The sequence below is a fragment of the Herpailurus yagouaroundi genome, unplaced genomic scaffold (genome assembly GCF_014898765.1).
Source record: "Herpailurus yagouaroundi ecotype Mexico unplaced genomic scaffold, PumYag 206, whole genome shotgun sequence".
In the NCBI taxonomy this organism is placed as follows: Eukaryota; Metazoa; Chordata; class Mammalia; order Carnivora; family Felidae; genus Herpailurus; species Herpailurus yagouaroundi.
In genome coordinates, this window is record NW_024412437.1 from 5,274,665 (window position 1) to 5,297,457 (window position 22,793).

General features: G+C 39.4%; 1 protein-coding gene across 4 annotated transcripts in view; it reads right to left on the reverse strand.

Moving 5' to 3' along the window:
* Positions 1-20,410, reverse strand: part of ABCA10 (ATP binding cassette subfamily A member 10) — a 68,604-nt gene extending 48,194 nt beyond the window's left edge. Inside the window, exons 1-9 of one of the 4 annotated variants that reach the window (XM_040452222.1) lie at positions 20,221-20,410; positions 18,734-18,880; positions 16,738-16,942; positions 14,752-14,916; positions 14,300-14,403; positions 11,731-11,957; positions 3,671-3,812; positions 3,269-3,454; positions 1,962-2,109 (exon numbers count right to left, since the gene is read on the reverse strand). In XM_040452222.1, the coding sequence (XP_040308156.1) occupies positions 1,962-2,109; positions 3,269-3,454; positions 3,671-3,812; positions 11,731-11,957; positions 14,300-14,403; positions 14,752-14,916; positions 16,738-16,942; positions 18,734-18,829 (1,273 nt within the window). In that variant the 5' untranslated portion in view covers positions 18,830-18,880; positions 20,221-20,410. Of the gene's footprint in view, positions 1-1,961; positions 2,110-3,268; positions 3,455-3,670; positions 3,813-11,730; positions 11,958-14,299; positions 14,404-14,751; positions 14,917-16,737; positions 16,943-18,733; positions 18,881-20,220 lie in introns of those variants that run through there. The other 3 variants (XM_040452220.1, XM_040452221.1, XM_040452223.1) reach the window with 3 other exon arrangements.
* Positions 20,411-22,793: the final 2,383 nt, after the last annotated feature.

Consider the following 22,793-nt stretch of genomic DNA (forward strand, 5'->3'; position numbering starts at 1 on the left):
TACAAGGGTAATTTTGCCAAATAATTTCGAAGGCAATTTGCTGAATGCATAAGAAATACAGTATTTCAAAATGATAGATGATGAAATTTTAAAATGAAATTATACTAATGGCACGAATAAAAGGCATAGGGGATAAAATCCTAAAATAATAGTGTAGCAGAGATGAAGAACAGGAAACAAAAGTCTGAAAGGAAACTATAAATATTTTAAAAATAGAATACCTGGATTAGAAACAAGGTAAAGAAAGATACCAAAATAATAGGGTTTGAGGGGCACCTGGGTGGCTCAGTCAGTTAAGGCTCTGGCTCTTGGTTTCATCTCAGGTCATGATCTCACAGTTGGTGAGTTCGAGCCCCACATCAGGCTCAGCGCTGACAGTGTGTAGCCTGCTTGGGATTCTCTCTTCCTCTCTCTCTGCCCCTCCCCTTCTTGGGCACTCTCTCTCTCTCCCTAAATAAATGAATAAAAAAACTTAAAAAATAATAATAATAGGGTTTGAAAAGGACAGACCTATTCATACTCTGACACATGAGAAGGAATTATGGATGACTACAGTTTGTGGATTTTATGTGGGCAAAAGGGAATAGAAGTATATTAGTTCCTGGGATTATATATGCATTCTATATAGGAATTTGGTAATAATTTGATAATAATTTAAAAGTCATTTGTAGAGTTTATTTTACTAATTGTTTTTTTATTTTTTTTTTTAATTTTTTTTTTCAACGTTTTTTTTAAGTTTTATTTTTGGGACAGAGAGAGACAGAGCATGAACGGGGGAGGGGCAGAGAGAGAGGGAGACACAGAATCGGAAACAGGCTCCAGGCTCTGAGCCATCAGCCCAGAGCCCGACGCGGGGCTCGAACCCACGGACCACGAGATCGTGACCTGGCTGAAGTCGGACGCTTAACCGACTGCGCCACCCAGGCGCCCCTATTTTACTAATTTTTGTAACACCATTAAAAGCATTCTCATTAGCCTGATTGTAAAAGATCATAAAAAGAGGTGTCCCTGGGTGGTTCAGTCAGTTGAGTATCTGATTTCGGCTCAGGTCATCATCTCCAGCTTCAGTGAGTTCAAGCCCCACATCAGGCTCTGTGCTGACAGCTCAGAGCCTGGAGCCTGCTTCAGATTCTGTGTGTGTCTCTCTCTCTGCCCCTCCCCTGCTCATGCTCTCTCTCTCTCTTTCAAAAATAAATAAACATTAAAACAAAATCAAACTGACTGGGTGGCTCAGTCGGTTAAGTGTCCGACTTCGGCTCAGGTCATGATCTCATAGTTCGTGAGTTCAAGCCTCATGTCAGGCTCTGCGCGGACAGCTCAGAGCCTGGAGCCTGAAGATTCTGTGTCTCCCTCTCTCTCTCTGCCTCTCCCCTGCTCGTGCTCTGTCTTTCTCTCGAGAATAAAGAAACATTAAACATAAACATTAAAAAGGTCATAAAAAGAAGGAAAAGAAGAGGTCATCCATTAACTTTATTTAACTGTGTTTTTTCCTTCGTATTCTTGAGATGCAGAAGAACAAGTTTCCTAGAGCCAAATATTAGCAAGAGTTGTTTAATGAACTATCTTATCGTCCATTAGTTCAATTCAAGCACTAAAAAGCATCATCATAATCAATAGCTGTTATAGTTATTTCTTTCTCTTTCCCACCTACAACACACACACACAAACACACACACACACACACACACACACACACACACACACACATACACACCTACCTTTATAAAAAATAAAACCCAAAACAAATACAAGTTATTTTTAACCAAAATGTTTTAACCAAGCAATTCTGGTCAGACCATTAAATAGTGGGATGAAAACGAGGAGATGCTATTCTTTTGAAACTTTTTCCTTTTCTCTGCCATCAGAAAGGCTTCTTAAATTACAAGTAGACAAATATTAAGACATTGCCTTACAAGAAGCAGAATTGCTTTAAATTCAGCTTTAACCACAATATTACTTACCAGGCAAAGCTCGCTCAAAATATAACATTAGTATCAGATAGAGAAGAGCGTCAAGTGCCAAAATGAAGAAAGTAACCATCATTACGTGTGACTCTCCAGAGGGATCAGGAAAAGTAACACCCATCAGGTAATAATCCATGCGTGAAATCTGACATTAAAAAGAATAAAATAACAGTTAGATGAACCCATAAAGCTAGAGGTTTTTTTAATTAAATGGTGCTTCCTAGACAAATATAATTCATATCTTAATAGCCTTTTTTTTCAAACACGCACAGTGAACTTGTTAGTAGTATTGCTTTTTACAAATAAAATTGTCACAAGAGTGGGAAATGCTATAGAAGAAAGTAAAGCAACCAAAGAATAGAAACTTAACGGACTAATTGATTATCACAGAAGATTTGAAGAAGGAGATTTAGAGAAGTGGACAAAACTACCATATTCTAGGAAGAGAAACTCAGAGTGGGCAGTGAAATTAGAAGACATTAAAGGAAATATAAAAATGCTGAGGATAAGATATTGTGGAAACATTATAGGATCAAATAAGTATTGAAGACTCGAAGAGACTAATTTTAAAGATAATAAAGATAATAGCTCGCATTCCCACAGCATGTGTCAGGGACTGCTCTAACATTATGCGTGTACAGTAGCATGCTCAGCCCTCGTATTTACCCCCATCTATAAAGGTGACTTCTACTCACATCCCCATTCTACAGATGAAGAAAGGGAGGCTATGGAAAGCAAGGTTACCCAGCTGGTACGTGGGCAGGGCTGAGCCTGATTCCTGCACTCGGTCTCCACTTATTACTCATTATTACTCATAACCTCCACACTTAACTGCCTCTTTAAAATGGGCACACAAATCAGGGGCCTCTGCGTGGCTTAGTCAGTTGAGCGCCCGACTTCGGCTCAGGTCATGATCTCACAGTTGGTGAGTTTGATCCCTGCGACGGGCTCTGTGCTGACGGTGCGGAGCCTGCTTGGGATTCTCTGTCTCCCTCTCTCTCTGCCCCTCCCTCACTAGCTCTCTCTCTCAAAAATAAATAAAAACATTAAAAAAAATTTAAATGGGGACACAAATCAGTAAAACTGCGTGGTCGGATACCAGGCAATTATTTTTCTACTCTGTATTTTCTAGGATTTTACAAATGATCCATGTGCCTTGTTTATTACTTTGATGAGAACTGACAACAGAATACAGCAGAACTTCTTGAAATAGAGGGTGACTGGTCACTAAGTTTCATGAAGTACCAAACTCTTCAATTTCGAAAATCTAATAAGTAAAACCGTAAAATCATTGTGTTCTTTACCTGAGCCATTCCGGCAGTGAAGGCAAAGGGGCTAAAAAGACTTAAGATCCATCCCAGAGATGAAGGAAGTTGTCTGTACAATACAGTGAATCCCAGACATCCCCAAAATGTAGTGAAGAGAAACCCGACCAAACTGGTAAGGACAGGTTTCTTTATCAACACGCTCAGGAGGAAAGCCAATGCTATCTGAAGGAAGAAAGAAGAGTGCCAATTGGTATTTTTTTTCCCTTTGGGAATCATTTTGATTAATCAGTTGTTCCCATTGTCAACAAACTCTCTCAAAACATATAGAAAACATGATATCAAATTAGTGACTATGCCATACCAACATCCTGAAGAAACGTCAATTGTTCACATATCTGAGACGTGAAGCAGGTAAAGAGATACGTGTTGTCCACTCACCAAGGACAGGCCATATAGGACAAAGAGTGTGACGATCACCAGGAAGCCAACAATCACTACAGTTTTGCTCAGTGTTATGATCAGAGCCATAGCAATGGACAGGATAAATACGAAGCCTGCATACATTAATCCCCAGGAGAGCCTACGGTAGAAACAAGTTGTTAATTCAGAATATCACGCACATACAAATGTTTGAAGAGGCAATAGAACATGCACAGTGGTTGTGAGTTCAAGTTCTGAGAGCAAACACACCAAGGTCAAATTCACTCCAAAACTGTGGTTGTGCACTCTCTAACCATGTGATTATGGGCAAGTGACTTTTCCTTTTTCACCCTCATCTATGAAAGGGAGTGAAACATGGAAGCTGCCTCATAAGGGCAGTTCGAGGATTAAACAAGATACTGTGCATGAACCCTTAAGCTTCGCTGTTATTATAATTACTTCCCAACTGTTGAACGAATTTAAACATTCATATAACGATGTATAATATGATTCTTGCAGTCAAGTGACTAAAGAAATATGAAATGGAAATACATTAATCTCACATTTAAACTTCCTTATACTAAACTTCCTTTTGGTATAAAACTTTTCTTAATGTTTAATCAAAATCTCTCAGATTTAAGTAAAGCTCATTTTTTATTCATTTTCTTTTGTCCTCCTGTGACTTTTGACATTAACCAGTCAGCACATTGCTTTTACGAATTAGAAGACCACAGTGCACCTAGGAAGCACAGAACTAAAATAAGGCAAAAGGTCTCACGGGCGTTAGCGCTGTACAATGGTGATCCTATATCACCGTAGCCAAAGCATGGTTGTTTGTGAAAATTTGTGGGAAAAAATGGAAAGGTATGTTTAAACACGAAAATAGCTCTTGCTTTTGAAAACTGACCTTTCATGAAATACTAATAAACTGCCAAGTACCTTTTATATTTACATAGACCTTTCAGCACTTTGTATAAATAATGTATTTGAAATCCTTTTTTATAATCTTGTGTAGTGCATAAATTAAGTTGTTACTATCACTGGTGAATAGCATTTTCATGTATACAAAAGGTAAGCTTGAATGATTATAGACTTTTATCCAAAGGATACAGGAGTGCTAATCCATAGGGGCACATAGGGGGCACATGGACCCCAATGTTTATAGCAGCGCTTTCAACAATAGCCAAATTATGGAAAGAGCTCAAATGTCCATCAACGGATGAATGGATAAAGAAGATGTGGTTTATGTATACAATGGAATACTATTTGGCAATGAGAAAGAATGAAATCCTGCCATTTGCAACAACGTGGATGGAACTGGAGGGTATTATGCTGAGTAAATATGTCAGTCAGAGAAAGACAGATATCATGTTTTCACTCATATGTGGAACTTGAGAAACTTAACAGAAGACCATGGGGAAAGGGAAGGGGAAAAAAATAGCTTCAAACAGAGAGGAAGGCAAACCATAAGAGACTCTTAAATACAGAGAACAAACTAAGGGTTGATGGGTGGTAAGGGAGAAGGGAAAATGGGCAATGGGCATTGAGGAGGGTGCTTGTTGGGATGAGCACTGGGTGTTGTATGTAAGCGATGAATCATGGGAATCTACCCCCCAAACCAAGAGCACACTGTATATACTATATGTCAGCCAACTTGATAATAACTTATATTTTAAAAAAATATCCAAAGCATATAAAGAACATGACTTAATGTTAAATACAATCTGAGGGAAAAAAATGATTATAGCTTTCCCGGCAAGGAAGTTCCTCAAAAAACTAACAACAGAACTACCAAATGATCTAGAAATTCTAGTTCTGGATACTTATCTGAAGGAAATTAAAACCCTAACTCAAAAAGAGATCTGCAACCCCATTTATTGCAGCATTATTTACAATAGCCAAGATGCGGAAGCCTAAGTGTCCATCAATGGATGAAAGGACAAAAAAATGTGACAGGTAAGAGAGATATCTATATAGACATACAGAGATACGCACAACAGAATATTATTCAGCCAGAAAGAAGAAGGAAATCTTGCCATTTGCGACAGCATGGATGGACCTTGAGGGCATTATGTTAAGTAAAGTAAGACAGACAGAGAAAGAGAAATCTTACATAGTCTCGCTTATATGTAGAATCTAAAAGAAAAAACACACACATAACAAAAAACAAACTCATAGATACAGAGAGAACAGATTGGTGGTTGCCAGAGGTGGGGGTGGGGAGCAGGCGAGATGGGTGAAGGTGACCAAAAAGGACGGACAAGTTACAAAGTAAGTCGTGGGACTGTAATACACAGCTTAGTGACTATAGTTGGTAACATGCTATTATCTACTTGAAAGTTGCTAAGTGAGTGGATCTTTAAAGTTCTCATCACAAGAAAGAGATTGTAAACCTGTGTGGGGGATAGATGGTAACTAGACATACTGTGGTGATCATTTCACAATATATACAAACATTGAATCATTATATTTTGCACATGAAACTAATATAATATTAAATATCAATTATATCTCAATAAACAAGATCATAGTCTTCCTCACACACTCTCATTACTTGCTTTGAAATTTTAAAAATCTTTTATAAGACTAAACACCTAACAATCTTATTCATAAGTTTTGAAGACAGGGTAAATCTTCATACATGGAAACATCTACTCCTAATACTTAAGAGTATTTTTTTTTTTTTTAAGAGCTGGTCATAGATTGGGGTAAAGAGAACGTGAAACATGACGATTAGTTAAAAAGAAAAGAAATGAGAGACAATGGACAACATTACGTTCAATGAGTTAATAAGAATATTAGACGTATGTAAATTCCAATACATGTATAAAAGCATGAACCAACTCAAATACAATTATTTCCTAGAATACATGCTTTTGTCATTTGTAAATCGCGAGTGGGAATATAACATGGTATATCCACTCTGGAAACCAGTTTGGCAGTTTCTTATAAAACTAAATTACCACGCAAGCCAGAAATCATACCACCGGGCATTTACCTCAGAGAAATGAAAACTTATGTTCATATAAATAGCTGGACATCAAGGTTCATAGCAGCTTTATTTGTAATACTCCCAAACCAGAAACAACTCCTCTCTTTTTCAAAGATTGAACAGCTACACAGAGGTATGGCCCAACAAACAGAGATATTGCTACAATGGAATAGTCCTCAGCAAGAAAAAGGAGCGAACCATTGATAAATACAAACTTGGATGAAGTGCTTGGAAACTGTACTTGGAAATTGGACTTAGTGGGTGGAAAAAAAGCCCCAAAAGGTGATGAACCATGTGATTCCATTTATGCAGCATTCTTGAAATGTCAAAATTATAGAAATGGTGAACAGATTAGTGGTTAGCAGGGGTTAGGGGTTGGGGGATAAGGAAGAGAGTTGAATGTGGCTATAATAATGGAACAATGGAACTGTTCTGTATCTTAACTATATCAATGTCCATAATTTAACTGTATTATGATATGATACGATAGTTTTGCAAGATGTTATCCTTAGGGGAAACTGGGTAAAGAGGACATGCAATGTGTTTCTTAAAACTGAGTATGGGGGCACTTGGGTGGCTCAGTTGGTTAAGTGTCTGACTTCAGCTCAGGTCATGATCTCACGGTTTATGAGTTTGAGCCCCGTGTCGGGCTCTGTGCTGACAGCTCAGAGCCTGGAGCCTGCTTCAGATTCTGTGTTTCTGTCTCTCTCTGCCCGTCTCCCCCTCTCTCAAAAATAAATATACATTACAAATTTCTTTAAAACTTTGTATGAATCGGGGCACCTGGGTGACTCAGTCAATTGAGTGTCTGACTCTTGATTTCTGCTCAGGTCATGATCTCAGGGTCATGGGACTGAGCCTCCCATCAGGCTCCGAGCTGAGCATGGAGACTGCTTAAGATTTTTTTTCTCTCTCTCTCTCTCTCTCTCTCTCTCTCTCTACAATAAAATTGGAAAAAACTGAGTATGAATCCACTCCAAATGAAATGTTTAATTAGAAAAAATTGTAGTTACTTGTAGAACTAAGACTATACGATGTTTTATTTATTTTTTAATGTTTTTATTTATTTTTGAGACAGAGAGAGACAGAGCATGAGCAGGGGAGGGGCAGAGAGAGAGGGAGACACAGAATCCGAAGCAGGCTCCAAGCTCTGAGCTGTCAGCACAGAGCCCGACGCGGGGCTCGAACTCACGGACCGCGAGATCATGACCCGAGCCAAAGTCAGACGCTCAACCGACTGAGCCACCCAGGCACCCCTACACGATGTTTTAAAAGGAGAAAGTGTGTTTTGTATTCTGTCAGTATAGATGCATAAACTATAAACAATTGGGGGGGATTGGGAGAGACTGTTGGAAAACAGTAATTTGTTTTCAGTTAGTGTATTGAAGTAATACTATTCGTATGGTTAGACCCATTATATGTATATTTCTGGATAAAACAAATGAATAATTAGGGATATTCTAATTCTCACCTTCTCTGTATGTCTCAGTGCAAAGGAAAGGAGACCTAGTAGAAATACGGGAGAGGTTAAGTAAATGCTTTTCAACTATATTTGACTTGTAATTATCAGTATGAATTCATAAGACATTTATCTTTAATTGTGTGTGTGTTATTCTATATGAAAATGTAGAATACATATCATTATTCTATCTCTTCTGTTGACAAAGGCTAGAAACAATGACCAATCCAATAAATATCCAAAAAATATTTCTAGTATGCAATGTTCTTTTTTTTTTTTAACGTTTATTTTTGAGACAGAGAGAGACAGAGCATGAACGGGGGAGGGTCAGAGAGAGGGAGACACAGAGTCTGAAACAGGCTCCAGGCTCTGTGCTGTCAGGACAGAGCCCGACGCGGGGCTCGAACTCACGGACCGTGAGATCATGACCTGAACCGAAGTCGGCCGCTTAACTGACTGAGCCACCCAGGCGCCCCCAGTATGCAATGTTCTTGACATACTTTTGCCAACTAAAAGAAATCTTGCCACACAAAGTAGCAAGAAATTTATTTTTTTAAAAATCCATTTGGAATCTTGTCAAAAAGAATCTGAAACTAACCTTTGACTCTCTTTGGCCAAAGATGGGACAATTTAGGGTTCAATAAGAATAATAATTACAGTGGCTTGAATCCTATTAGGCATTTTCAGATCCATGAGTTTTTAACGGTATTTAAAAAATCAGTCATCTTTGAAGAATGTTAGGGGAACAGCTAATTATTATCTAATAAAGGAAAAAAATCAAGCAAAAAGTTCTGTTTTCAATCATTTGTTATTTCCCTTTGTTTCCCTGTTCTACCCTCTTAAAAAAAATTAGTCCCAATAGGAGCTAATCATAATTCATGTATTATTTAAACCAAATTCTCTTAATTGTTAAGATAATTATGGCTCATAGAACTGAAATTGCTAGAATTTCATATAACAGATATGTATGGTTATAAAGAGAGTGCTGTAAATAATTCTCATGATCTATTCACAATGTTTTATAGAAGAAATTACTCTGGAGATCCTTTGAAATTTCTGCACATATTTTGAAAAATCTGCATTCTTGAGCCTTATTTGGGTTAAGTAGATTATAGCAAACTTTGTGTGTAATCAGGGAGAAAACGTAAGAGTGTAAAATATACAAGAATGTGGGGACTTTATAAGAAATAAATCAGTTTTACTCCAATAACTGGGATGCCTGCATTTGGTAATGGTATTCTCTTGGAAGTTAGATTGTCAAAGCCATACTTTTTAATTCATAATATTTCATTTTAAAAATCTCTTTTCCTTGTCTTTGATGAGAACCAGGGTGAAGAGCATATTCACAAACATTCTCCCCAATAGCACACAAGAGTAGCCAATTTTTAAAAATCTCTAGCCAATGTAAATCCTGCTAACCTGGACAGTTCTATATCAGGAAAACCTTCTGCTGTGTTTTTTCTCCATTTGAGGCACTTAGAAAGTTGGATCCATACGTAACGTTTTTCTTTTTCTTTTTTCAAAAACACTGAAGACAATATGATATGCATTTCTGTTGGCACATTTCACTAACAGCTTTTTCTATCAAGGGAAAAATATCACCTTGTCACTAATTTCCTTTTATTAATCTTTTTGACTTATGTAGCATAGTGGTTAAAAGAAGGGATTTTTCTTAGGTAAAAATCTTACCTTTCTGTGCCTTGGTCTTCTTACTTGTGAATAAGGATCATAGCACTATGAACTGTGAGTGATCCCTGGAATATGTTAAGTTCAATGTTGGCTGCTATGACTGTATTATATGCTATCTCAAAGTGTATGGGAAAAGGGTCAATAGATAAATGGAGACAGACAGAGTCATTTTACTATGCGCCTTGTGCCTTATAAGCGCCAACACTGTCTGTGCTAGGTACTTAATTATTTTTTTAATTTTTTTAATGTTTATTCATTTTTTGAGAAGGAGAGAGACAGAGAGAGAGTGCAAGTGGGGTAGGGGCAGAGAGAGAGAGAGAGTGGGACAGAGGATCCAAAGCAGGTTCTGTGCTGATAGCACAGAGCCTGACGCGGGGCTTGAACTCCCAAACTGGGAGATCATGACCTGAGCCAAAGTCGGACGCTCAACCAACTGAGCCACCCAGGCGCCCCTTTTAATTTTTTTTTTCAATGTTTATTTATTTTTGGGACAGAGAGAGACAGAGCATGAACGGGGGAGGGGCAGAGAGAGAGGGAGACACAGAATCAGAAACAGGCTCCAGGCTCTGAGCCATCAGCCATCAGCCCAGAGCCTGACGCGGGGCTCGAACTCACGGACCGCGAGATCGTGACCTGGCTGAAGTCGGACGCTCAACCGACTGCGCCACCCAGGCGCCCCCAGGCGCCCCTTTTAAAGCTTTTTTCTAATGTTTATTTTGGGGAGAGAGAGAGAGAGAGAGAGAGAGACAGAGCATGAATGGGGGGAGGGACAGAGAGAGAGGGAGACACAGAATCTGAAGCTCCAGGCTGTGAGCTATCAGCACAGAGCCTGACACGGGGCTCGAACGAACAAACTGTGCCATCACTACCTGAGCCAAAGTCGAACACTTAACCGACTGAGCCACCCAGGTGCTCCTGTGCTAAGTACTTTAAACATATTGTCTCATCTAATCCTTTGTCCCACCCAAAGAATATCTTTATTGACCACCTATATGAATTGGTTTTAATAACATTGTGGTAAATTAGTTTGCTGTTCAAATTTTTCACTCCCTTCTTCCCTGTTTCACTTCCATGAAGGGATAGAATTACCTGTATCACTGATCTTGGGCTTGGCTATTTGGCCTGTTTTGGTTTTGGAGTGGGCAGAATATACTTCTTTGCCTCTTGACTTTGGATTTGTCCACATGACTTGCTTTGATGGATGGAATCTTACCAAATATGACTCGAGCAGGAGCCTGAAATGTGCGTGTGCAGTGAGATTTGCTCTCTTGCACTTTTGCGATTAGAGGAGAGTATGTCACTATACTGCTGACCCATGGAGGTTGAGAGGCACGTGGGCAGACTTGGGTGAGACCTAAATGTGGATCCACACCCAGCCAGGCCCAGACGAGATCTGCCAGCCTCCAGCCCTGCCACAGACGAATGAAAGGAATGAATGATTGGTGTTTGAGGTTACTGGGTTCTGGGGTGCTTTTTTTTAGTTTATGTATTTACTTTGACAGAGAGGGCACACACGTGTGCTGGGGAGGGGCAGAGAGAGAAGGAGAGAGTATCCCAGGCAGGCTCTGCACTTATGGAGTCTGACGTGGGGCTTGAACCCACAAAATGCAAGATCGCGACCTGAGCTGAAGTCGGACGCTTAACCGACTGAGCCACCCAGGCGCCCCTTAGGGTGTTTCGTTATACGGCATTTTTCTGCCAATAGCTAATTGATAACAAGCACCCTATTTCCTACTCTTCAACTCTGGGAAACATAAGCACAGTCCTTACTTATTTTCAACTGCCAGCATCTTAAAATGCAATAGAACTGAGCGAATTACTTAATTGAATGCACACAAGAAAAATTCCTGACTGCATCTAACTTTCTTTTATAACCTCATGGGTTTCTCTGTTTTTTTTTAAGGGGTGATACACAGGCAAAGAAGCAACATAACTCACCAGAATGCTGACTCCCGGAGACCCATCACTGCCATTAGCTTCTTACACTTCTTTCTTTCCTTTGTAACATTTAATGATGTAGAGTATACAAAAGGGGAGAAATAAACTATACAAATAAAAATAAACCATGTATTTATAACTTCTCCCTTAGAAATGAAGGATGGCATCCTCATATTTATTCCAGTAACTGATGTCAGCGTCTCCATCACAGAATGATTTGTCGTGAGCTAAATTGGGATGTTAAACAGATACATTACCTTAACTATAGAAAGATACATTAGCAAAAAAGAAAAATATATTAGAAAACCATACACATTTTCCTTCTTTCCATCTTCAGTATTTGCATATTTCCATTGTTTAAGATATGGTGAACTATGAATATCATGAGAACAGTCTTGATGACTTTTGGGATTAGTTGACATTACTTCTAAGAGCTGTTTTAGACATTGCTTGGATGTCTATCATGCTATGAGAGTATACTATGATCAGTGATGGAGTGATAGCAGGGATCCACAGGAACACTCCTCACTCTCATGAAGCTTTATATTTCATGGGGGGGGCGCGCCGAGAAGGAAGGGGAGATCTCAGATAACTCACTGCACAATCAATTGTTTGATGATAATTGAGCAATTGCCTTAACAGAGAAGCAGAGTGTGCTGTGAGATGAAACACAGGCAAGGCTTCCCTGAACAAATGACATTTATGTGTATAATGATCTTACCTAAATAAAGCTGGGGGGCGTGGGGAGAGTTGAAGATAGAGAAGAAAATCTGGGCAGAGGAAACAGCATGTGCAAAGGAAAGGAGTGTAGAATGTCGGAGGCACAGGAGACAGGTCCTTGAAGCAAAGCTGATGGCAAGAGAGAGGGAGGGAGGGAGACAGAAAAAGAGGGAGAGAGAAAGAAGATGGGGCCAAAGAAATAAACTACTCCCATAGGGCAGGCAAAAGGTGATAAAAGATAAAAGACGGCAAAAGCCAAAAAAATGGCTTCGACTAGTGCTGGTGGTGGAGTTAAGTACATGGGTTCCAGCTTAGAATGAACAGGGCTAGATGACAGATTGGATGTAATGGGTGAGGCAGAGGAGATTGTCTCTGATAATTGCCCAGTTTCTAGTTGGTCACCTAGGTGGGTAGCTTTGGCATTCACTGAGATAGGAAGACTTTTGAAAGGCTCAGCCACATTAAGAGAAAAATACTCATATTCAGCTTTGAACATACTAGTCTGAATTGATTAGGAAGCATCAAAGTGGAGATATTCTGTAAGCAGATACACAGAACGAGAGCAGAGGTTAGCCAACTATGGTCCGTGGACCAAATCTGGTCCACCACTTGTTTTGTAGATAAAGTTTTATTGGAACGGAGCCATGCTCATTTCCCTATTGTCTATGGCTGCTTTCACATTACAACAGCCGAGTTCAATATGTGCCATAGTAAATGTTGGGCCCCAGAGCCTACAGTATTTATGATCTGGCCCCTTACAGAACAAGTTTATGGGGCACCTGCGTGGCTCAGTCAGTTAAGTGTCTGACTTCAGCTCAGGTCATGATCTCACGGTTCGTGGGTTTCAGCCCCGCGTCGGGCTCTGGGCTGACAGCTCAGAGCCTGGAGCCTGCTTCGGATTCTGTGTCTCCCTCTCTCTCTCTGTGTGTTTCTCTCTCTCTCTCAAAAATAAATAAACATTAAAAAAAATTTAGAACAAGTTTGTTGGTTTGCAAGTCGACTTAATCAGCATGTAAACTGTAATTAAAGTTATGGAAATGAATAACATTGTTTAGAGAAAGGACAGAGGTTGGAGAAAGATGCCTAGGTTAGAACCGTGTGAAACTACAGATATAAAGAAGCATGAGTATGAAGTTGGATACACTGGCAAGAAGACTGAAAAGGAAGGGCTAGAAAAGTACACGAAGACCAGGTAAAGGCTATGTTATTTAGTTAAAAGATCAATTAAGATAAGGGATGAAAAATGTCAGCCATTAATCAACATGGGAGTTGTTACCAACCTAAAAAAAATGCCATTCGGGTGGTATGGTGTGAGACAGAAGTCATTCTGAGTTGAGTGGGGCCTACGTGAAGACAACTCTTTCAAGAAACTTAGCTGTTGAGAGGAGGGAGCTAGAGAGTACTTGCCTGAGGAGGAAGTAAGGAAAGGTCCCGATAATACGTGGAGAAATTAATAATTTTAGATACCAAAGAGAAGACTCTAGAGGAAAGGGGGAAGTTGAGGAAAGAGGAGACAGAAGGGAAAACCCATTGAGCAACCTTCCTGATAATGTTGGAAGGAACAGGATTCAGCCTGTGAATTGAGGAAAGACATTAGAGAGGAGGTCGAAGGAAGAGGATGGGTGTTGTGAGTAGCGGGTCTGTAGTTGAACAGGCTTTGCGTCGGGAAGTTGGGGATATTCCCATCCGTCAGCTTCTTTTTCTCTGGGAATAAGAAGCAGAGAACAAGCCCCTAAGAGTGTGGGGGCGAGGCAGAAGAAGATAGGGAAATACTGAAGATATACTGAAGATATAAAGCAGATAGAAAATACCAAAGATATAAAGCAGATCGCTTAAGTTTGTCACTTACTTCTATAATTGCAGCATTAATCGCAGTTTGAAAAGCCACAAACCCATTTTGCCAGTATCTTGTCACATAACAAAAAATGTCATCATGCATATCCCAACAGTGTTCTTGAAGGAAAGACAAAAACATGCCGTCATTGTGCAATGCCATCAATCCATGCGGATTAAGACCTTTCACTTTGGCTCTAGAGTGAAATATCTACAGGCCCGCTCAGAGCCCATGGATATACAGTCTAGAGCATGTTTAAAGCATTTCTGCAAAACTGGCAGAAAGAAGCGTATTAGGGCACGGTGGCCACAATCATTGGACTCCTCCTACAGGAAAGACTGATCACTAAGTGCAGGAATAAAAAGTACATTACTTTTTTTTTTATTTGATCAATGTTTTTATCATTCGTTACCAACTGGGGATTTGATGAAGTTGCAAAACAGATTGTATAATTCTTCTATAGTTACCTGGGTATTCAGAGTGTTCTTCTGCAATTGAGAGTCCATATGCCCAATTCAACTTCAGCTGATACGAAAAAGTATCATTAAACACAATTCCCACCATTTCATGATGGCTTTCTAAAAGTACCGTATCCATCATTTCTTTATCAGCAACCCCAATGGTTTTTCTTCCTGCCACACATGAAAAAATATAAAGAATCATATCAGCTCGTCACTAGAGAACACAAAACCAAGTTGTAATTGTTTATTAGGTGTCACATACCATCCCTGAGTAGGTGCAAAGTAGCTACTGAAAGTCTTTCCTATTGTTTCACACTCTGTAAATATGTGAAAAGAGGTAAATGACATAATGTCTTTTAAAAACCAGTAGTTACAGTCCACCTACAGGTTCTTTGGAGTCAAGAACAGTTTTTAAAAATTAAGCTCACAACGTTCATAAGGGATGAGTTTATAATCTGTAGAAGTAATCCATCCAATAAGTGGATAATTAATCCATTACTAGTGGAAGCTTTGGAAACCTCTGATGTCCAATTTATGATCTTTTTAAATACTTTTTTATACTTTCGTGTATTATGTTCTAAAATTTTTACTAATTTTAACACAGTACTTAGAGCTCACTCAGGATGATGTCTGCATGAAGAGGAGAACATACTCAATTTCATAGTGTAGCTATATCTTTCAAAACTCATCTTTCCAAACATGAAGCAAGGCTGTGAAATTAAAAAAAATTTTTTTTTTAATATTTATTTACCTTTGAGAGAGAGAGACAGAGTGAGAGCAGGGGAGGGACAGAGAGAGAGAGGGAGACACAGAATCCAAAACAGGTTCCAGGCTCTGAGCTGTCGGCACAGAGCCCGACGTGGGGCTTGAACTCATGAGCCATGAGATCATGACCTGAGCCAAGGTCGGACGCTTAACTGACTGAGCCACCCAGGCAGATACCCCAAGGCTGTGGAATTTTTATGAGGACAATGCTAATTTCACTGCTTTTCTCTAGAGGTATACAAATAATGTCAAGGCCCAAACACGAGTATTTGGGCTGAACAGCACAAGTCAGACAAATGTAGAATGAGGTGTCATGAGAGGAGCTATGACTGGAACAGGCTGGCACGACAGCTGAATTGGGGGCTTCTATTAGAAAAGGATAGATGGACCCACTGGGCCATGAGACTCCAAGGACTAAAAGCAGCAGAGAGCTGGGCGCCTGGGTGGCTCAGTCAGTTAAGTGCCTGACTCTGAATTTTGGTTCAGGTCATGATCTTGCAGCTTGTGAGATCGAGCCCAGTGACAGTGGGGGAGTCTGCTTGGGATTCTCTCTCTCTCCCTCTCTCTTTGCCCCTCCCAACTCACATACTCTGTCTCAAAATAAGTAAATGAACATTTTTTAAAAAGGCAGCAAAGAGCCTACACTGTGCAGGCGGGGAGACTAATCCCTGTGGCTTTTGGAAATGCTTCCCAAGTTAAAAAGAGATGTGGTAAGTGACCAAATAGGGGAGGCATGGAAAACCAGATCAGGGTAGAATGGACCCTGTTCAGTCAGAGCACATGGCCGATGTGGGTAAGGGAGACAGGCAGAAGTCAGAGATCCAGAAGCTGCCATGAAGAATCACAAAAAAAACAGAAGAAAGTGGTCGGGGGTAAAAAGCGAAATCATCTAGAATATGGTTCAAACTTGTTTTCCTATTCCCACCTTACTTTTTGGAGTACAGAACATATACTAATGATGACCCACAACAGCACAGATTTCAAGGATGAGAGGGCTGAAGGGAGTGTGTGTGATTTGAAAAACCCCAGGTTAAGCCGATGTCACTTCTCACCCACCTCCCCTCACCTGTAACCCTACACCAACCCCCACGTGGCATATAGAATAAAGGTCCTCGCCCCAGTTGAGAAATACTGACCCATAGGCTAGGCAAATAAACTCAATTTGCACAATAAACTTCAAGTTAAACATGTGCAGATTGCATAATAATGAAACATTGGGCAACACACCTTTCATAAATGAAGCCGAAGACATCTTATCGATTATCTTCTGTGTCATGTTAGTGACTGGGGTATATGCCACCACCAGATCAGAGTCATTAAATTCATCCACACGTCCCAGGACGTGAGGAGGCTGTTCAGGAAGATGGGTCGCTCTGAAGAGTCCCGAAAAGATGCAAAAATATAGCCCAAGAAGCAATGTTATTGTCCATTCCTCCAGTACACAAAAGAAAAAATGAGTCAAGTTATGATGTGGTCCAGATATCAAGAAACATGCAAACACATTTGAGGACAGAAAGTACTATCATTGAGCATTGAGTTTCATTTCTCTCTCCGACTTTTGCCTTCCCCAAATACCAATTTCAAAAATACACAACTTTGAGATCATATCAAACACGCCCATTGATCTTAACCCACTAACACAGCATCCCCAGTAGTGAGCCACTATTGAGTGTATGCCCTCATATGTGATGCAATATAAGTGCATAGCATCACATATGAGATATTCCTGCCAAAAATGTTCAACCTGAAGCTAATCCCATCTTTCAACCTAATTTTCTGTTTAAAGAAACGTAGAAGGCAAAGGAATGAATTAAATGACAGCATGAGTAGCAATCAGATAGATGCAGAACATTAATATTCAACAAGGTATGAGATGGTCTTATTGATTCCTGGCTTATCGAAACCAACTGTAAAAGTTTTTCAGGAAATTTTAGAAAATTGAACTTGAGATGATCATATGCAATTTTGGTGAATTTTGTGAAGTGTATTAGTGGTTATGTAGAATAGGTTTTTAATTCTTGTAGGTTCTAGCTGAAGTATTTTTTAAATGTTTATTTATTATTTTTTGAGAGAGAGAGAGAGAGACAGCACAAGCTGGGGAGGGACAGAGAGAGAGGGAGACACAGAATCGGAAGCAGGCTCCAGGCTCCGAGCTGTCAGCACAGAGCTCAATGCAGGGCCCGAACTCACAGACCGTGAGAGTATATGACCTGAGCTGAAGTCAGAAGCCCAAACCACTGAGCCATCCAGGCGCCCCATATCTTGAAGAGGAGAGACACAAAGACAAAGAAGGCAAAGATGGCAAGAGGTCAACCCTCGTCAACTCTGGGTCGTGGGTCAATAGGATAGGATGTGGCTTTATTTCTACATCTTGAAATTTAAAACATTTTTGATAAGTTGCCTTTAAAATTCTGGTGACGCGATTATCAAAAATGTACCCTTCATCGATACAGCAGCTGAAATATTAGAACTGAATTGTTTCAAGAGCTCTCACAGAGAAAGCAAACAACAACCTGAACTCTGCCAACTCCTGGTGAAATGTTATTTGCTATTTTTAAACAGAATACAGCCTCAACGTGGCCAAGGCAGCCCCAGATACATCTCAAGGTAACATTTAGCAAATGTATTCACCCTAATGTCTATGCCCTTATGCGAGGAACTCAACAGAATGCAAAGATACTGACAGTCAGAGATTGATCCGGCTGCTCCCTGAAACCACTCTGTGTTTACAAAAAGCATAGTCTTGAAAAGATCCCAAAAGAGTTCCCTAATTTTTCCTCATAGATTTTTTTCGCTCAGCCCTCCTAATTAATAGAATCTTAATCCAAACATCCCCGTAGAGTACGATGGTTTACTCATTTAAAATCTATCTCATTTTGCCTAACTTGTTTCATTTTTTCCCCCTAACACTGAAGTTGGCTCAAAGTAAATCAGAAACATAAATCAAAGTAATGAAGTAAATCAAAGTAAATGAAACGTTACTTTGTTTTTCAGGAGCTATCATCTGAGTCCTTCAGTTAAATCTCATCAATTCACCATAAGTATTATCCTTTTCTGTAATATATCTTATATCTTATTCTGCAATATTTGTAAAATGTTTTATTTAGAACTCCAAATCAACTAGCCTGTGGAATGTGAACATAAAAAAGCAACACAAACAGGATAATACTAAATGATGGTTTTCATTCACTAAATACGGGAAAATAGACATTGTGACCCATACCGATAAGCTCTCTTTTTTCATTCTCCATTTTTTAAGGAAATTCTTGTATAAAAGGGCCTGAGTTTGTTGATACACGCTTATCTTTTTTTTAATCATTTTCTTCTGTTCATGGAAAGAGAGGGTGAAGTAAATATTGCACAGCAGTAACTAGAAGGAAAAAAAAGAGACCCAAATAACCCCAATTACAGAAAAGCTTCTGACCACTTTGAAAACATAGCTTCAAGTGCATTAACTTGATGCCTTATTTGACTCTGCAGAAAAACATTCAGTAGGTTTTTGGTTTGTTTTTAAGTATTAAGTATTAACAAACGTAAATTATCTTGTCAGCGGTTAAGTATTTCTCTCCAGGCTCTCATGGCAATGAGTGATGATGATGGCAGTATAGGAGATCTTTCCTCTCTTGTCTCAAATGTAACTTTTTTCTGCCAAATCTCAACATTACAACAATCTAAAGTATATCAGGGAATAGGATGTTAGCGATGTTTAGAATCCAAAAAACACTTTGCTCTTTACTTAAAGAAAAAAAAGAATAAATAAAACCATATCCAGTTTTGGTGTTTTTTTGGGGGGGGGGGGTTGCGTTTCTTTTCTTTTTTTTTTTGGTCAGAGAATTGCCCACCAGCAGTCTGCACATTGAATGGCACACTTTTGCATGCTTATTTAATATCTAGGTAACCACTGAGTAAAGCAAAGTCGAATAACAATGATAGTCATTCTTAGAACCCAAAGAGCTAATTTCTCCTCTTAAATTCATGAGTCCTCTTTTATGTAGTAAGAATGTAAGACAAATACAAAGGGAAACCAAAAACATGTCAGTGGATATGATTGAAGTAATTGATTTGTAATCACCATGATGTATAATAGGGATCCTTCTGTATTTTCAATGTGAAATTCCAGAGATTGGAATTTGCCCAGTATCAGAACTCTGGTCGTTTAAATTAATTTGAATAAATGTTGATGTTATACATAATAACAGCATTCAGAGAACTTGCTCTGTTTCTGGTTGTTTTTTTTTTTTTTTTGATGAAAGAAAAGGTAAAGCTATAAATATCAAAATAATCTATAAATTCTAACTTGAGAAAGTTTCTAAGTCAAAACATTTATCTTCGAGGTTCTGTTTGAATAGCTCAATAAGCTACCCACAAGGACATTTTAAAAGAAAAAAGAAGCCACGGGGAAAAATAACCTGTCCTAATGCCAACACACTCCCAAGAAGTAAAACTCAGCAAATTCTCAAAAGGCTAACCAGAGACGTATGAAGCTGACCCCCTGAAAATTAATTATATTCGTACACACTTCTGAGTCTCTCTTCCATTTTACTATCATACTAAAACACTATATAACTGAGTTTAAAAAATTAAATCACTCATCAGGTCTACCATATAAAACATACAATAATTTAGAAATATCAGAACAATAAAATAATTTTAACAATGTCAATCAAAATGTTTGGCATTGGCTATATGTACACTTTACGCCTTACTTACCTTATGCAAAGTGGAATGTAATCTGACTTACTGTCAGGACAATGCGTGAGGAGCTTAGAAGCACCTCGGATTCACTGTTCTCTTTTTGTCTAGAAGAACAGCTAAGAATCCTTCAAAAGCTCTTCTGCAAATGTTTGCCTGTTTTAAAACTGTTTTTATTCCATTTGGCCTCTGAAAACAGGTCACAGCCTATGTGGAAAAATCCTGCCAAATGTTTTTTACTTGATAAGTTGTTTTTTTTTTTTTCCTCCCATGTGTTTCTTGCCCAATTACTCAGTGGGGAGTATGTAGTTATGGATGGTTGGCTAAGCATGGCACGTGGTATTTGTTTATTGTTCTTTCTGGCATTCACAAAAAAAAAAAAAAAATGATCAGATTCTAAAAGGAAGAAAAACCCACGGTGCTGAGTTAGTCTCTATGAGCTTTTAAGGATTGAAAATTAGACACCCAAGTCAAAAAAAGAGCAGATTAAAAAGAATAGAAGTTGGGCAGATGGAGGGTAGACGAGGGACGATCATCTCAGAAATCGGCATAATTCACATGATGAGTCTTCACCTAAAACTTAACTTTTGCACTTCAGCTAAGTGGCCCCTTGTACTGACTGGTTTCCTATGTGCTAGAAAGTATGTGAATAGTAAATTTCCTTATTTACTATTGAAAGTAAACCTATGAAGTATGAAGTATTACATTTACAACCATTTTACAGATTTGAAAAGTGGGGCTTAAGGGTGGAAGTTATTTGCAGATGTTCAAATACAGGCAGAGCCAACATGTGAGTCTACAGCAGGGTTTGGACCCCAGCCCCTCACTCTCAACTACCACTACGAAAATTATGCTAATCGAAATGATAGCGAATACCTGTTTTCATAATTTAATAGTTTAGGCAAGATGGTGGACCTTGAATGATTGAGTTACTTTGTTTTTCCAGCTACACATAAATTGGACATTCTCAGATTGTAAATAATCCTTGTTTATCAATCCTGAAAATCTCATTCCATGCTTTTTTACTGTCACTGATACATTTCCTGGGATGTATACAGGAGTTAATAACCATTCATGAGAGACAAGGACAGAGGGGGCACCTGGGCGGCTCATTTGGTTAAGCCTCTGACTTCGGCTCAGGTCATGATCTCACACTTTGTGAGTTGGGGCCCCCACGTCAGGCTCTGTGCTGACAGCTAAGAGCCTGGAGCCTGTTCCACATTCTGTGTCTCCCTCCCTCTCTGACCCTCTCCCACTCACACTGTGCCTCTCTCTCTCTCTCAAAAATAAATAAACATTTAAAAAAATGTAAAATAAGGACAGAGAAAACAGTGAAGCTGAGACTATCATACGCCTTCTTAGTAACTCCGTTTAAAAGATAATTTATTTCCACAGTTTTAGGGATTTTAATCTAAAATATGGTGCAGTGATTCACAAAAATAAACTCAAAATGGATAAAGGACCTGAATGTGAGACAGGAAACCATCAAAACCCTAGAGGAGAAAGCAGGAAAAGACCTCTCTGACCTCAGCCGTAGCAATTTCTTACTTGACACATCCCCAAAGGCAAGGAAATTAAAAGCAAAAATGAACTACTGGGACCTTATGAAGATAAAAAGCTTCTGCCCAGCAAAGGAAACAACCAACAAAACTAAAAGGCAACCAGCGGAATGGGAAAAGATATTTGCAAATGACATATCGGACAAAGGGCTAGTATCCAAAATCTATAAAGAGCTCACCAAACTCCACACCCGAAAAACAAATAACCCAGTGAAGAAATGGGCAGAAAACATGAATAGACACTTCTCTAAAGAAGACATCCGGATGGCCAACAGGCACATGAAAAGATGCTCAACGTCGCTCCTCATCAGGGAAATACAAATCAAAACCACACTCAGATGTCACCTCACGCCAGTCAGAGTGGCCAAAATGAACAAATCAGGAGACTATAGATGTGGAGAGGATGTGGAGAAACGGGAACCCTCTTGCACTGTTGGTGGGAATGCAAATTGGTGCAGCCACTCTGGAAAGCAGTGTGGAGGTTCCTCAGAAAATTAAAAATAGACCTACCCTGTGACCCAGCAATAGCACTGCTAGGAATTTACCCAAGGGATACAGGAGTACTGATGCATAGGGGCACTTGTACCCCAACGTTTATAGCAGCACTCTCAACAATAGCCAAATTATGGAAAGAGCCTAAATGTCCATCAACTGATGAATGGATAAAGAGATTGTGGTTTATATACACAATGGAGTACTACGTGGCAATGAGAAAGAATGAAATATGGCCCTTTGTAGCAACGTGGATGGAACTGGAGAGTGTGATGCTAAGTGAAATAAGCCATACAGAGAAAGACAGAAAGTGGTTTCACTCTTAGGTGGATCCTGAGAAACTTAACAGAAACCCATGGAGGAGGGGAAGGAAAAAAAAAAAAAAAGAGGTTAGAGTGGGAGACAGCCAAAGCATAGGAGACTCTTAAAAACTGAGAACAAACTGAGGGTTGATGGGGGTGGGAGGGAGGGGAGGGTGGGTGATGGGTATTGAGGAGGGCACCTTTTGGGATGAGCACTGGGTGTTGTATGGAAACCAAT